Source organism: Marmota monax, unplaced genomic scaffold (assembly GCF_021218885.2).
Source record: "Marmota monax isolate L192 unplaced genomic scaffold, Marmota_monax_Labrador192_F-V1.1 WCK01_AAM20220418_F8-fsc00028, whole genome shotgun sequence".
Taxonomy (NCBI): Eukaryota; Metazoa; Chordata; class Mammalia; order Rodentia; family Sciuridae; genus Marmota; species Marmota monax.
The window spans coordinates 3,565,599-3,582,391 of record NW_026694779.1 but is presented as its reverse complement, the minus strand read 5'-3'; the positions used below and the strand labels follow the sequence as shown (position 1 = coordinate 3,582,391).

The window sequence follows — 16,793 nt, the reverse complement described above, 5'->3', positions numbered from 1 at the left end:
GTCCGCGGCAGCAGATTCGCCACAAACGGCCTGACGACCCCCGATCCCAAGCACTGCGACTTCAGCCTCCAGAAACTCAACTCTAAGGTGGAGGTGCTAGCCGAGCCCTGTGGGGTGTCCGGGGCCTTTCCAAGCCCCAGAGCATGGCCTCTTGCACCCCAGAGGGCAGGCGGAGATCCGTGGCGAAAGCGCAGCTCGGCAGCGCCGCGGCGCCGCGTTTACCTGCGCAGACGCCGTCGCCGCCGCTGCTGCCGCCGCCGCCGCCGCTGCCACTGCCTTTGCCGCCACGGTCTCCGCCGCCGCTGTCCCCGCGCTGCCTCCAGGATCCTCCATTGTTTCGGCGGCGCCGGGTCCCGAGGCTAGGCAATCTAGAGGCTCGCGAAACGGGCGGCGACCGACGGAGTTGAGACACTGGGGCGCCGGCGGGACCGGGAACGGCGGGGGTCAGCGCGGGAATCCCGGGGAGCCGGGGCCGGAGCGTGGGGCGGCAGGGGGCCGGGGTGGCGAGCTCTACTGTCTCCGGAGTTGGGGCTCCCCCTTCCCGGCCCGTCTTTCCCCGCCGGCCTCCCCAAGTGGGGTCGGAGCCCCGGCGGGCGCCCCCGGCGATGAACCCGGACTCGAGGTGGCCGGTGAGTATGCGCCTGGGACCAGGGCGGAGGTGGCCAGGGGGAAAAGGATAGTTTACCTTTACGGGGCGCGCACTCAGCGGCCTGGCTCGGGTGCCCCTCGGGCCACTCCAGCCGGCAGAACTGACAGTGCATTAGCTCTCGGCGGGCATCCCCGGGCAACAGTGTATCATTCGGGGCTGCCTGGGCCATGGCAGGAGGGGAGCCTTGTTGAACTTGTTACCTCGACGAAGGGGAAACGGCACCTCATCCGGGAGAGAGGGCTGTGGGCTCCGCCGAGGCCAACCAGGTCCCTCCGCCCCTTTCTCCTACTTCCTGCAGCCCCAAAGCTCCGAGGCGGGGTGGGGACTTATACAGCAACCTTACCCCCGGGTTACGGTCCTTCCCTGTGGGCTTTCAAGTCTAAGTTCTCGCCTCTCACCGCTGTGCCTCTGCTGCCGGGTCCCAGCGGGACATTGCAGGGGCCCTGTGCCACTTTGAGAGCTAGGGCAGCAAAGCCAGAGCTACAGCATTCACCTGGGACCCGACTTGGAAAGAGGAGATCTTGTTTGCGCCTTAGTTGGTTTGTGTTTAAAGACACAGCCCCAGCTACGAAGTGGAAGGGAGTTAGAGCTGAAGGTGTAGCTTTCCTGATGTGGAATTCAGGGGCTTTTGACTGAGGGGTTGGAACCGCCCACTTGCCTGGTTAAGTCAAAGGAGAGGTCCCGGGTCAGGTTTGTCAGGGAGTTCAGGGTGGCTTTGCCTGTGATTGTACCAAGCCCCTAGCTGAATTGTTGAACTCAACTAGGCCGAGAGAAATTGGGGCAGTCAATGACCAAGCTGGGCGTCCTGGGGTTTGGTGCCATCTGCTGTCTTCACTCACCCAGGAACATTGGGGAGGGGGAAGGGCTGCCCCTGACGCTGGGCATGTAGCCCAGCATGCCTAGATTGTCTTGTTCCTGTTTGTACTCCTAGGGCGCTGTACTTGGTAGGCACTCAGTTAATGGTGCATGAATGGGTGGATAAGAATCTCAAATGTAGTGCATGGCACCTTCTCTGAGTAAATAACCTGTTTTCACTTAGCTCCATCATATCCAGGGTGAGGATCCCCATAAAGATCTCAGAAGTGAACAAATTCAGTGATTTCTGTTGGAGTTGACTAAATTGTTGACTACCCATTCAGGGCTCTCCATGGGCTAATATTAGCCTTCATTCTATACCTCTCAACTCCAGTTCTGGCGATCTCCTCATTCAGCTGTTCATTCACAGGTTATTTGTTTGCCAAAAGCTGTGCCCATGGCATGCTGGGGTACTGAGGACACAGAAAGGGATAGGCGCTGGTGTGTGTACTGCTTAGCTGTTTAGTGGAAGGGTACATAAATTCCAGTGTGCTAAGTGCCGTGCTGGAAGTGAGACTGGAACATTGTGGAAACTGCTCCTCTTGGGGAGTCCCAGAAGACATAACTTAAGTGACTGTTGGGTTTTGGAACCCATCATTCGGAGAGATTGGAGGGTATTCCTAATAGAGATAATCTGTATCTTGGGAGGTTATAATGTTCAGGGATTGGCAGGTTGCCTTGTAAAGATAGAAAGAACTGTAACTGGTGAAAAGAATCTAGAAATGGAGATTGGTACTAAGCAGTGAAAGGAGTGTCTTGGATGTTATCACAGAGAATTTGAATATTATGCTAGAGAACATCAGGAGACCTTTTGTTAAGAGCTTGGAGTGATCCTTAAAATATCACTTTGGCTACAGCATGAATTGGTTTAGATGAATTGAGACTTAGGTCAGAGGTAATGAGGACCCAGACCAGGACTGTGGTGGAAGTGATGGCATTTGGAAACACTATACAAGGGGGCTGGCCAGGACCAGATGACCCCTGAGGACAAGGAGGAGTAAAGAGATGGTGTCTTTGATTCACACAGCCAGGAACTCTTTCCCAGGCCTATGTTAACTTATCCATGTATTCTAGATGTGACAGCATGGGGGTGGACTTTGACGTGAAGACTTTCTGCCACAACTTGCGGGCAACTAAACCACCATACGAGTGCCCTGTGGAGACCTGCCGCAAGGTTTACAAGAGTTATAGTGGTATTGAATACCACCTATACCACTATGACCACGACAACCCGCCGCCCCCACAGCAGACTCCACTCCGCAAGCACAAGAAGAAGGGACGGCAGTCACGCCCAGCCAACAAGCAGTCACCCAGCCCCTCAGAGGTATCACAGTCACCAGGCCGTGAGGTGATGAGCTACGCACAGGCTCAGCGCATGGTGGAGGTGGACCTGCATGGCCGTGTCCACCGCATCAGCATCTTTGACAACCTGGATGTGGTATCAGAGGACGAGGAAGCCCCTGAGGAGGCCCCTGAGAATGGAAGTAACAAGGAGAACACTGAAACGCCTGCTGCTACTCCTAAGTCAGGCAAGCATAAGAACAAGGAGAAACGCAAGGACTCCAACCATCATCACCACCATAATGCTTCTGCAAGTGCCACCCCCAAGCTGCCAGAGGTGGTATACCGGGAGCTGGAGCAGGACACCCCTGATGCCCCACCCCGACCAACTTCCTATTACCGGTAAGGCCACCTCTGTTTCCCACCTGGAAAACTGGTCAAGCAGGGTTCAGGAACCAGTGATAGATAGATAGGAGGGTGATAGGATAAAGGATAGGAAGTGAACTGATCTTTCCAGGGCAGTGAGAGGAACTGGACCTCTGCTAATGATGGTACTTACTCTGCACTGCCACATGTCAGGCCCCGAGTACTTTATAGTCACTCCCTTATTTTATTTTCACAACTCTCTCAGTTAGGTATTGTTCTCATTACAGGTGAGGAAGCCATGATCCAAAATGTGTGTCAGATCTATACAAAGTAGATAGATGAACTAACCCAGGTCTCTCTGACTCCAGGCAAAGCTGCATTATTTCCACTATACCCACAATCTCATTTCTAATTCTCACCCTCTTCTAATTCTCACTGTGTGAGTATGAGGAATACATCCAGCTTCTGGTGTTCTAGAGACCCCATCTGTAGAGCAGGCACAGTGTTCCTCTGTAAGGTTCTCAAAGCAGTTTCTGAATCTGTAGAGGTCATTTTCCCCAGCATTCTGTTGTCCCCCATCCTTTAGCATGCTTAAGCCAATATTCCACTGCCTGTGTTTTGTACTTCTCCAGGGGCCCTTTCTTTCATTTACTTCTTGTATTCCTTCTTTTGAAGGAGTGTACCCCACTCCTTCCAAGAATTAGCCTCAGTAGCTCCTATTGAAGTCACACATATGACAAAAACCAAGTATAAAACCCAGATATTAGAGTTTTAGTTTTCAAGACAAAGAGGGTATTCTGATGGTCTTAGTAGGGCAGTTTTTATGTTTTGATGTCGGGGGGTGCTGCTAGGGATGGAACTCAGGGGCACTCAACCACTGAACCATATCCCTAGCCCTTTTTTGTATTTTATTTAGATACACAAATCTCACTGAGTTGCTTATCACCTCACCATTGCTGAGGCTGTTTTTTTTTAAACCAAAAATGTAGTCTACATGGTGTTATATGAAATTCAGTTTTCTGAATGCAAATCTGTGGGAACACAAGTGATATGACCCATTACGATACTTTCTCTCATTTCAGTTTTAACCAGTCTCCCTTTTTTCTTTTTCCTATTCTTTCATCTGTTCAGCCCAATTCTCACTCCTTCTAGCTTTCCAGAGTCTCTTTCTCTTTTCTGTTAGCATTGACTATTATGCTCACTCTCAACCTCAAAACAGACCCTTGTCTGGGCCCCCTTTCTCCTTAGGGCTCTTGAGCTCTCTGTTCTGACATGCAGTCCAGCCCAGCTCACTCAGCAGCTTTTCTCCCTCCACACAGGTTCACTCTTTCCTCTTGGGGATCAGATCTATTCTCCAGGACAGCAGTTCTCAGCTGGCACACTGCAGTCAGTTAGGAGGTGTGTTGTATATAATTATCATTGTTAGCAAGTCCACGTTCTGTAAATGGTTTATTTTTTATATAAATTCAAAAGATCTGAGGTCATCTCTAATCACATCACTTTCTCTTGCTTGCATTCTGATATGCTTCCTTGTAGGGGAGGGAGAGGGCAGTGTGCCAGGAATTGTGCATGACATGCGGCCACCTTATCTATGCTGCAGCCTGTAATCTGGGAGACTGTGGGAGTGTGTTATGCACCAAGACAATATGTCACATGTGTCATGGCAGAGGAAAGGGTGAGACCCAGTGCTCAGGAGATCTGGTGCAGGGCCTGAAAGGATCCAGATGGTTCACACCAGCCCTGAGTCATACCCTTGTTCAAAGAGCACAGGTTGCAGTCACCCTTGGTAAGAGGTAAAGAACTAAGGAAAAAGCTGCATCCTACAGACAACATTCTCCTTCCTGCCACCTCCAGAATGCCTTTTAAATGCACAACAGTGAGCGCCTATTTCTGTGTAGTGAATCAGACCTGATCTCCCTGCCTGTCCTGTAGTGGAGGAGTGAGACACATAAACAACTGTAATGCAAGGCAGGGTGGGTCAGGACCGTACAAAAGCTAATAAAGTTAACATTTGCTGAGTACTCAATCTGTGCCAAGCACTGTCCGAAGCACTTTAGCTGTAACTCATTTCACAGTCATAACAGCAACGTGAAGTAGGTTTATGTTAGCATCATCACTTCACAGATGAGGAGACTGATGCCCAGAGAGCTTGACTCACGTATCCACAGGGCCCAGGCAATATGGCTTCAGAGCCTGTGTGCACTAGGCCAGCTCAGAGCCCCATTCCCCAGGTGGAAAGAGGAGAGTAGAGACAGGAACTAAAATGTTGCTAGGATCTGCTGTGTGCTACTTGATTTTGGACATTCATTCTTGTGATTCAATGTAATCTTGATAGTGTTTGTGAGTAGATAGCATTATTCTCATTCTGTAGTCAATTAAACCAAGGTTCAGAGAAGAAAGGTGATGTCTGAAGGTCAGAGTGGCAGATGGAAGATTTAAGTCCAGGTTTATTAGAAACTGAAACCCTAATCTTTTCATTGTACTCTATAGTTTACAGTGCCAGAGTCCAGGCCACCAAGAACATGGCAAACATGGGGTGCTTGCTCTGTATCACAAGTACCAGGAGCAACTCTCCATTCTAGGCCAGCAGGTGCTACAGGGTGGAGGTAAAGAGTTCTGGGACTGGAGATTAGATGCCAGCTCTGCAGCTCCCCTGTCTTATATTAAATAGGGCAGTTAATTAACTTCTCAAAGCTTTAGTTTCCTCATCTTCAAAATGAAGATAGAACATTTAGCCAGCTGCAGTGCACACTCTGTAATCCAGGTGACTCAAGAGGCTGAGGCAGGAGGATCTCAAGTTCTAGGCCAGCCTTGGCAACATAGCAAGACCTGTCTTATAAAACAAAAAGGACTGGGGATGTGGCTCAAGCGGTAGCGCGCTTGCCTGGCATGCGTGCGGCCTGGGTTCGATCCTCAGCACCACATACAAACAAAGATGTGTCCGCCGAAAACTAAATAATAAATATTTAAAAAATTCTCTCTGTCTCTCTCTCTCTCTAAAAAATAAAATAAAAAGGCTAGGGATATGGCTCAGTAGTGGAAGGTCTCTGGGTTCAATTCCCAATACCACCCCCACAAGAAAAGACCATTGACCCTATGCCTACTGTGGTAAGTTAGCATAATGCTTGGTTCATTGTAAATACTCAGTGAATCTAGCTTTGATTATTATCAAGTTCATTGTAAATACTCAATGAATCTAGTTTTGAGAACAAACATAATACCTAGAGTTTGAGGGAGCCCTGAGCTGATGCAAGCACCAACTGAGAGAAAGACCCATCATCTCTAGTCAAGGGCCTGCCAGTTGGTGCTAAAGCAATTTATAAATAATTTGCCAGTGATATCAAAGACCTTCCTTCCCCTGGCTCTTTGTACTGTCATCCAGACTACCACAATGGGTCCTGCTGCCACTGTCTTCCCTTTAGGAATCAGATCTTCAGTTCTATACCAAAAGGGAGATGGTGTCTCATAGCAGCTAAGACTTGAGCTTTTGCAGAGACAGGCCTGGATTCATACCCTAGCTCTACCACTTTCTCACAAGTGAACTGGGGCAGGTGCATTAACTTACCCAAGCTTTACACTTCATTTCCTTCAAAACAGGCAAGCCAGCATGAGTAAAGGCACAGGTTTAGAGTAAGTGTTTGGCAATGGACACCACTCGTTTTTCTCTAAGATAGGAGAATCTCAACCATGTGATGCTGAACTGCCTTTGTGCACTTCAGGTACATTGAGAAGTCTGCAGAAGAGCTGGATGAGGAAGTTGAGTATGACATGGATGAGGAGGATTACATCTGGCTGGATATCATGAATGAGCGGCGAAAGACAGAGGGTGTGAGTCCAATCCCACAGGAGATCTTTGAGTACCTAATGGACCGGCTGGAAAAAGAGTCCTACTTTGAGAGTCACAATAAAGGTGACCCCAATGCACTAGTGGACGAGGATGCTGTGTGCTGTATCTGCAATGATGGTGAGTGCCAGAACAGCAATGTCATCCTCTTCTGTGACATGTGCAACCTGGCCGTACACCAGGAGTGCTACGGTGTCCCCTATATCCCTGAGGGCCAGTGGCTGTGCCGCCGTTGCCTACAGTCACCCTCCCGTGCTGTGGACTGTGCCCTGTGCCCCAACAAGGGTGGTGCCTTCAAGCAGACAGATGACGGGCGCTGGGCCCATGTGGTGTGTGCCCTGTGGATCCCCGAGGTCTGCTTCGCCAACACAGTCTTCCTAGAGCCTATTGATAGCATCGAGCACATCCCACCAGCACGCTGGAAGCTTACCTGCTACATTTGCAAACAGCGGGGCTCAGGGGCCTGCATTCAGTGCCACAAGGCCAACTGCTATACAGCCTTCCATGTGACATGCGCCCAGCAGGCTGGCCTTTACATGAAAATGGAACCAGTGCGGGAGACGGGTGCCAATGGCACCTCTTTCAGTGTCCGCAAGACAGCCTACTGCGACATCCACACACCCCCAGGCTCTGCCCGCCGCCTGCCTGCCTTATCCCACAGTGAGGGTGAGGAAGATGAGGATGAAGAGGAAGATGAGGGTAAGGGCTGGAGCTCAGAGAAGGTCAAGAAGGCCAAGGCCAAGTCCCGGATAAAGATGAAGAAGGCACGAAAGATCTTGGCAGAGAAGCGGGCAGCAGCACCTGTGGTGTCAGTGCCCTGCATCCCACCACACAGGTATGTGGGGCACAGTTGGATAGGCAGGTGACGGAAGAATAAGCTCAGCTGGAAAAGAACTGACAGGCTTCTGAGTAGAATAGCAAGGCTGGGTTATCCTTTCCCTATCAGGAGCTGCATAGAAATATAAAAAATTCCTAAAGAGATTATCATGTTACCTGATTTTTTTAAAAAATTTGTTTTCATATGGTGCTGAGGATCGAACCCAGTGCTTCACACATGCTAGGCAAGCGCTCTACCATGGACCTACAACCCCAGCCCCAAGTCACCTGACTTTTACAGTAGGAGCCAGAATCCCGAACCTTTGACTGAAAGACCTAACAGGTGTTTTAAACTGCCTACATTTTGATGGTATGGTTTGTGAGGAAAAAAGAGGATGAAACAGCCACAATGAAAAAATGATCTGATCAAGAAGACAGTAGTAGAGTGAAAAGCACAGAAGGGAAGACTCAAGAAGTTGTGGAGGGCTGGGGTGTGGCTCAGTGGTAGAGTGCATATTTGGTGTGCCCGAGACCTGGTCAATCCCAATAGTGGAGTGTGAGCTGCTGCTCATTTGGGCCATGATCATCAGTTACTTTTAACTCTCACCAGAAATCTCTGCTCCAATACAAAAATACAATACAGTTGTAATTTATCTTCACTTAATCTTGGCCAAAAGGCCAATGAGACAAGTGATTCCAACTATATCTCAGCTTTCAAAGGCCCATTCTGAGAGGAAATTTCTGGGTCAAATAGTTCTCTGGACTGCAGTGGCTAATGTAGTCTAGAGGCAGAGCTTTACCTAGACACCAGGAAGTCAAGGATCTGGCATAGTGCTGGAAGCTTAGGTTCTGATCTGCTGCACTGTCATGGAAGATACCATTCTGTGATCTTTGCCTTAAGCCCAGAGTCACAGACCTTTTTGACCAGAGACATATTCCCTATTCATCTCCATTTGGGAACTCTCATTTGCCAGAGACCCCTGTTCTGCTTCAGAGAATCAGGTTTTCCTTTTTGTTCCTTGGCTCCCAGGCTCAGTAAAATCACCAATCGCCTGACCATCCAGAGAAAGAGCCAGTTCATGCAGAGGCTGCACAGCTACTGGACGTTGAAGCGGCAGTCACGGAATGGGGTTCCACTGCTGCGACGCCTGCAGACACACCTCCAGTCTCAGAGGAACTGTGACCAAGTTGGGGTACTGTGTCCAATTCCCTGTGGGCTATGGGAATTAGTGTCAGGAGGACCAGGACCAAAGTTTGCATCTGTAGCTTCCAGTATCAGAGGGCTTAGGCTGTTTCCTTCTTTAAACCAGCCCTCAAACCAAGGTCAGCATGAAATCTATATATATTATCAGCTCAGTGGGAAGGTATTTGTTCATGTGTGTTGATTCATTCATTCAACAGACACATGCTGAACATTTATTCTATGCCAGGTCTTGGGGACACACAGATTGAGCACTACCAGCAAATTACTGTGCACCTTCTTGACTTGACCTGCCCTTGACCCAAGTCTCCTGGGTTTTCCTGTCATTTCTGGTCTTTCCTCCCACTGTCTGATCATCCCTTGATAATCCCCCTTTTTGCCTCTACAGAGAGATTCTGAGGATAAAAACTGGGCCCTCAAAGAACAGCTCAAGTCCTGGCAGCGACTCCGGCATGACCTAGAACGAGCTCGGCTGCTAGTAGAACTGATCCGCAAGCGGGAGAAACTCAAAAGGGAGACGGTGAGTGCTCCTGGGTCAGCCTTATTTTTCAAAGGAGAGTGCAGACTCAGGAGAAGGAAAAGTATCTGCGCAGACCAGGAAACATCACGGCTGATGCTGGAGTCAGTTCTTCTGGCACTAAGTGTGCCTTCAGGCCTATGGGAAGCAGAATGTCCCCAGAGAATATGAACAGAATTCTAACTTACAAAGTCCAGGTGGCTCATGTTGGGAGTTCATGGAAGTGGAAGGGCAGAGTAGTTGTCCTACTTAACAGAACCTTGTAGAAGGTAGACCTGAGAGTTCATTCCCAGTTATTGGGGGTGGGAAGGAAGGTGAGTTCCCAAACCAGCTGGGACCATCTCTTTGGATCTCTAGGCCAAGGAACTGGCCTGAGCCTGGCTGATCAGGCCTTTTTGTGTGTCAGATTAAGGTCCAGCAGATTGCCATGGAGATGCAACTGACTCCTTTCCTCATCCTCCTTCGCAAAACCTTGGAACAGCTCCAAGAGAAGGACACAGGCAACATCTTCAGCGAGCCGGTCCCTCTGTCTGAGGTAACCGAATTGGACGAAGTAAGAATCCCTTCCCCTCACTCCACCTTCTTTCTGTTCTTCTCCCCGTTGGACCCCTGCTGCAGGTCTGGGCCAGGAACTAGGTGGGGACCTTGAAGAGAGGGGCTGGTGGCTCTGGGGCAGGATGAACTGGAGCCACATGTATCACCTGGACTCTGTCTTGTCCCTGTCACACCCCAAGGGCCCAGAATGGGAGGCAATCTGCACTCCTTCCCCAGAGGCAGGGACTGAGTCTGCCAAATGAATAACCCCAAGGGCAGGAAGACACTTTCCGGGTGCTGAACCCTAGAACGGAGACTTTAGAAGGCTCAGCACCTAAAGAACCAGCTCTGAAGCCCTAGGTCCTGACTGGCAGGACCTGTGTAAAAGGTATAAAATAAGAGGCCTGAGGCAGCAGCCTGCTTATAAGTCTTAGTGATAAATGAAAAGCAATAGGAGTACAAGGCCCAGAGACGTTAAGAGACATACCAAGGTCACACAGCTTGTGACTGGTCAAGTTAGGACTATAATCCAGCTTTCCTTTTCCTGTGCTACATGCCAGCCTCTATCTGGTGGGAGGAGGTTGCTGGATGCATTTTAGGGGGTTTATTAGGAACAGGTTTCAGGGGAATAAGAACATATCTCTATTTAGACATACTTGCCCTGCTCTCCCAGGTACCTGACTACCTAGATCACATCAAAAAGCCCATGGACTTTTTCACCATGAAGCAGAACTTGGAGGCTTACCGCTACCTGAACTTTGATGATTTTGAGGAGGACTTCAACCTCATCGTCAGCAACTGCCTCAAGTATAACGCCAAGGACACCATCTTCTACAGGGCAGCAGTGCGGCTCCGTGAGCAGGGTGGCGCTGTGCTTCGTCAGGCCCGGCGCCAGGCAGAAAAAATGGGCATTGACTTTGAGACGGGCATGCATATCCCTCACAGCCTGGCTGGAGATGAGGCCCCACACCACGCTGAAGATGGTGGGTGATAAGTCATATACACACATAGAGGCCAATGCCAGGGATGGACAGCTTTCCAAAAGTCCCCTCCTGGGAGCAGGCAGTGTAGGCAGAAAGCAGCTAGGCTGAGCAGTGGCAAGCTATCCCCAGGAATGCTCCCCAAGAAGCCAGACTGGGTGAATGGATAGCAGTACCCGCCATTCCACATCTTGGTGCTGCTATTTTATAGCTGTTCCTGGTGAGAAGCCAAGGGGGGAAGAGTGGGTTTCTTGCTGCCTGCCCAGGTTTAATGGGGCCCAGTGGGCTGCCCTGACTCTGACCTTTTCCCTTTAACCCTAACCCTAGCAGCAGAGGAAGAGCGGCTGGTCCTGCTGGAGAATCAGAAGCACCTGCCAGTAGAAGAACAGCTCAAATTGTTGCTGGAGCGGCTGGATGAGGTGAATGCCAGCAAGCAGAGTGTAGGCCGCTCGAGGCGAGCGAAAATGATCAAGAAAGAGATGACAGCATTGCGGCGGAAACTTGCCCACCAGCGGGAGACTGGACGGGATGGGCCTGAAAGACATGGCCCTTCCAGCCGAGGCAGTCTGACACCCCACCCAGCAGCCTGTGACAAGGACGGGCAGACAGACAGTGCCGCGGAGGAGAGCAGCAGCCAGGAGACGAGCAAAGGTCTGAACCCTACAGCAAGGTGGACCCAAAGCAAGTCAGACTTTGGCTCTGCAGCACACGCTCAAGCCTCTGTGGCCCCCAGGCAGAGGTCCTTTCTGCACAGCTAGCTATGCTTTCCCCCTCATTCCCCCATCAGGGGCCTCTTAGCTGCCTCTTTGGCTATTTGTGTGAGTCACTGTTCCAAATTCCATAACCCCCAATCCTCTCCCAACTCTAGCTGGAGTAATGGTCCCGTATACTCAGGGCATGACCCTGGACACCTACCCTTCTCATGTCAGGCCCCTCACCAACTCTCCTTCTCTCTTTCTCTGCTCCAGGCCTGGGTCCCAACATGTCCTCAACCCCCGCACATGAGGTGGGCAGGAGAACCTCAGTTCTGTTCTCCAAAAAGAACCCGAAGACAGCTGGACCGCCCAAGAGGCCGGGCCGGCCCCCCAAAAACCGGGAGAGCCAGATGACCCCCAGCCACGGAGGCAGTCCTGTGGGGCCCCCCCAGCTCCCCATCATGGGCTCCCTGCGTCAGCGCAAGCGGGGTAGGAGCCCCCGGCCCAGTTCGAGCTCAGACAGCGACAGTGATAAGTCCACAGAAGACCCCCCAATGGGTGAGCCTCACCATCACCCAGACCCCCAAGAGAGTGAGCAAAGCTGCCATTTTTTTCCAGCATACTCCCAACTGTCCTTTCATTTTCCCATAAAAGAAGCTAAAGGCTCCCTTAGGAATCCTTTTATTCCATCCTCTCATTTTACAGTTGGGAAAACAGGATCAGATACACTGTGACCCAGCTAGGCTCCTTTGCAGGGTCCCCCCTACCCTCAATTCCATTGTATCACTTCACTTTTTCTCTTCTCACCTTCCTCAGGGATCTCCTGCCCTTTATTCCATCTGTGTCCTAAGGCTAGTATCTGCCATGGAAAGCAAAAGAGTAGGGCAGGGTTGTGGCCAGCTCTTGTAGACACTGCCCAGAGCTAGCTCTGCTGGCCAAGTTTGGAGGAATTGTCCAGCCTAAAAGGAGAACCCACACTCTAAGCCCTTTTACCCCTGTGTTATCTCTGGTCTACATCCTCCTGACTGGTTCCTTCCTTCCTCCCCCTCCCTCCAACCAAGACTTACCAGCCAATGGCTTCAGCAGTGGAAACCAGCCAGTGAAGAAGAGTTTCTTGGTGTACCGCAATGACTGCAGCCTTCCCCGGAGCAGTTCAGACTCTGAATCCAGCAGCAGTAGCAGCAGCAGTGCTGCCTCAGACCGGACCAGGTACCAGCCCTCCAGATCAAAGCTACCTTCTGGGATTGCCTTCCAGGACTCAAAGAAATGAGCCCTTCCAGGTTTCCCTTTTAGAAGTGGGGTGGCAGCCATCTCAGCCTAGAGTAGGTGGCTCAAACCCAAGTTTCTCATCTCTGCAAAATAAATGGGATACATCAGCGTCGTCATAATGGAAGGGAAGAAACCTTCTTGGGTTAAGCTAATGGTTTAGAGCAGAGAGTGTAAACTGGTACCTGTGTCCTGGATTTGACCTGCAGATACATTTTGTTTGGCCATCATGGTGTTTTTAGAAAATGAATCCAGATATGCCACATAAAATTCCCAATCTCTTTTCTTTTTAAAAAAATCAGAGGATCAGCTAGGCAATGGTGGCACAGGCTTATCATCCCAGTGACTAGGGGCGCTGAGGCAGAAGGATGGAAAGTTCAAGGATAGCTCTGGCAACTTAGTGAGATCCTGTCTCAAAATAAAAAATAAGGTGGGCTGGGGAGTGTTGGTCAGTGATCAAAGGCCCTTGGGTTCAATCCCAGGGGTGCCTGGTGTGCCTGCATATCGCCTTTCAACAAGGCATATACTCCCCACACCTTATTCCAGCCCACCTTGGTAAAATGACCAGCTCCCTAGAGTGTGTGAGTTTGAAATTCTTCATATAGTCTCTGCTTTCCAAAAGTCTAGACACTGGGGACTTAAAAGAGAAGACATGTGCCAAGCCATTCTCCATTCCTCCTCTTCTTTGAACTGAGTTCCCACTGTTTTGTCTACAGCACAACACCCTCAAAACAAGGCCGGGGCAAGCCCTCCTTCTCTCGGGGCACATTCCCAGAGGATAGCAGTGAAGATACCTCAGGCACTGAGAATGAGGCCTACTCCGTGGGCACTGGCCGCGGCGTGGGCCACAGCAGTAAGTACTTTCACCCAAAGCCAGGGATGCTGGGCACTCAGTGTCAGGGCCTTGCCAGCCCCCCAGCCACTGATCCACCCCCTCTCTCCCTTTCCTGTGAAGTGGTGAGGAAGAGTCTGGGTCGGGGAGCTGGCTGGCTCTCAGAGGATGAGGACTCCCCTCTGGACGCTCTGGACCTGGTGTGGGCCAAATGCCGAGGGTATCCATCATACCCAGCTCTGGTAGGCTTCCACTTCTCTTCCTGCCTCTTGCTTTCTAACCCCAGAACTCAGGTTCACAATTGTAGGACTTTCCCTGCTCTCTACTGAACTGTGGAACCCAGGGTTCCCTAATAGATAAGAGTGGTAGAAAAAGATGTAGCTTGAGTATCCCCATAGAGGCCTCTAGTCAGTTTCTCTGTCACTCCTTTGTCCTTCTTTTTGCCCTTAGGCTCTGAAATAATTTAGCATAGAAAAAAGTGAAGGGTCAGCATAATAATCCTAGTAGCATGACAACTTTTTTGTCCCTGCTTCAGATGTAGTCTCCAAATTATTGGGAAGGGAGAGCTTTGGGGAGGAATTGAATGGAAGCAAACTGGGCTCATATTACACCCTCAGATCATTGATCCAAAGATGCCCCGAGAAGGTATGTTCCACCATGGGGTTCCCATCCCTGTGCCCCCACTGGAGGTGCTGAAACTTGGGGAGCAGATGACCCAGGAAGCCCGAGAGCATCTCTACCTCGTTCTCTTCTTTGACAACAAAAGAACCTGGTAAGAAAGGTGGGGAGCATTTGGTGTGACTCAGCCATAGATGCAACCCATTGTGGTATGGGGCAGACTGCCAGGAAAGTCCAGCAGCAGACCAGGCTATCACAGATCCATGGGGAATGGATGAAAGAACAGCTCTTTGAGCAAAAGGGTTGTGTTGACCATGAGACTGACAAGCAAAGTGGTCAGTAGCTAACAAAGAACTGTGGCTAGAAACCATAGGAACACCAGTGACTGACAGATATGGGGGTGACTCCCAACCCTGACTTAGAGGGCTTCTGGACTTAATTTTCCCAGCTCTTCCTCTATGGTATCAAGGATAAAGCCCACATAAATATTTAGGCTCTAAATCCCTGTTCTGTTGCATATACATATTTCGTCTTTATTAATTGCCTGCCAATGATATTCAATGCTAGTTAAGTCTGCCTGGAGCTTATGGGACAGTTAGGTCAGGGCTTCTCCTCTTAGCACTCATAAATACCTTGTGGTTACCCCGTAGTGTAGCTGTTGACTGGACTCTTTCCATCATTAGGCTGTGAGCAAATCCTTGAGGACAAGGACTGTGTCTCTGGGTCTCTGTAACCCCAGTGCCCAACAGTCTCTTGCCAGTGTGGGTTCTGAGGAGAGGTGTTTTTGAAAGCATGGAGTGAGGAAAGCTAGTGCTTGTTCTCACTGAGATGATTTATTTGATCTTCACCTTTCTCTATAGGCAGTGGCTACCCAGGACTAAGTTGGTCCCTCTGGGTGTGAACCAGGACCTAGACAAAGAGAAGATGTTGGAGGGCCGCAAGTCAAATATCCGCAAGTCAGTACAAATCGCCTACCACAGGGCTCTTCAGCACCGTAGCAAGGTTCAGGGTGAACAGAGCAGCGAGACCAGCGATAGCGACTGATACTGCCCAACCTACAGTGCCCTGTGACTTCTCTCCTTCCCTTTGCTCACTGTCCTGGAGTGGCACCGGCCTCTGCACTGACTCATTCCTGGTCTTGGGGCCAGTCTCAGGGGAAGCTGGGTGGGGGAGGTCCCTCCTGCCCTGAGTGCAGCTGGACTGTACAGAACACTCCAAGGGCCCACAGCGACTCAGTGCAAGGAGAGGAGAGGTCCCACAGGTCAGAAAGAGCTCCAGTGACCTCATGGTATTGTAGAGCAGGGTGGTGGGCCAAGGTTAGGACACTGCTTAAAACAGGCCATCCTACCACCTCTGCCCGCTCATGCCAGGAGAATACATACTGCCTAGAGGCCTGAGGCCCCTGCAGGTGGTGAGGCATGCCGGCATCTGCCCAGCCTAGCAGTGGGATTGATGTCTGTCCAGCCCGGAAGAGGGGCACTAGGTGACCCCCTCCCCTGCTGTTGTAAATAATGTAATTATCGGAGAATTTAAATTATTCTCATTTGTAACTGCGTTTCCGGGTCGCGCCAGAGTCATTTGGTACTAAAAAAAAAAAGAAAAAAAGACTGGGGCCTGTCCCCACTTCCCTGTCTTTCCCATAGATTCCCCCTTACCTTTCAAACTGGTTTGTATTTATTTCAAAGGAAGAAAATATATTGATTCTTAGAAAAATAAACAGTCTATTTAGAATTCTTTGTTCTTGCCTTCTGCTAGGGCACAGGGATTCAATGGGAGGTAGATCTATGCCCTAGGGATGGTATATAATTGGGCCCCAGTGATACTGCTATGCATGCTAGTTTTGACACAACAGCAAAAGAAATATGAGAGTTCCCATTTGCCATACTCTAAGTGGAAGGCCTTGTACTAAGTATCTAGATACACAATTTTACTTATACCTTACAGCAAATATAGGGTAGGGTAATAAGATAATAGACTGGTTGTCTCCACAAAGATACTTTGGTTTAGAAAAAGTAAGAAACTTGCCTAAGTTCCCACAACTAGAAAGTTTCACAGCTAGGAAACTTGAATTCAGGTCTATTTGTCTGCAAAGCTGACTGTTCAACTAGTTTGCTGAACTGGGAATGAAAAGTCCACTCTGGATTCCTTTGTGGATTTCAGTGGGTGGCTTCATTCAAGTCCTTTGCCAGGAGCATGGCCCAAGTGCTTCTGTCACTATAGCTGAGATTGGAAACAGACAAAGGATGTAAAGGTTGCTTTCATTCACCCCCAAAAGTGGCACCTTTTCCAATTCAACCAACATTTGTTGAAGGAGTGACTTCCAAGTGCTAGGTGCCTGT

At 50.1% G+C, this 16,793-nt stretch overlaps 1 protein-coding gene across 10 annotated transcripts; it reads left to right on the top strand.

Moving 5' to 3' along the window:
* Positions 1 to 221: 221 nt before the first annotated feature.
* Positions 222 to 16,171, top strand: Brpf1 (bromodomain and PHD finger containing 1). Of its 10 annotated transcripts, none has more exons than XM_046425657.2 (14): positions 225 to 629; positions 2,579 to 3,187; positions 6,871 to 7,830; positions 8,842 to 9,004; positions 9,401 to 9,532; positions 9,936 to 10,064; positions 10,737 to 11,046; positions 11,371 to 11,694; positions 12,012 to 12,296; positions 12,800 to 12,947; positions 13,721 to 13,857; positions 13,960 to 14,078; positions 14,454 to 14,608; positions 15,315 to 16,171. In XM_046425657.2, exons 2-14 carry the CDS (start codon positions 2,589 to 2,591, stop codon positions 15,496 to 15,498), a joined length of 3,645 nt encoding a protein of 1,214 aa, XP_046281613.1. In that variant the 5' UTR covers positions 225 to 629; positions 2,579 to 2,588; the 3' UTR covers positions 15,499 to 16,171. The 10 variants fall into 10 exon arrangements, with proteins under 10 accessions (XP_046281615.1, XP_046281606.1, XP_046281616.1 ...); XM_046425655.2 differs by having other exon boundaries at positions 9,936 to 10,082; positions 11,374 to 11,694; XM_046425654.2 differs by having other exon boundaries at positions 9,936 to 10,082.
* Positions 16,172 to 16,793: the final 622 nt, after the last annotated feature.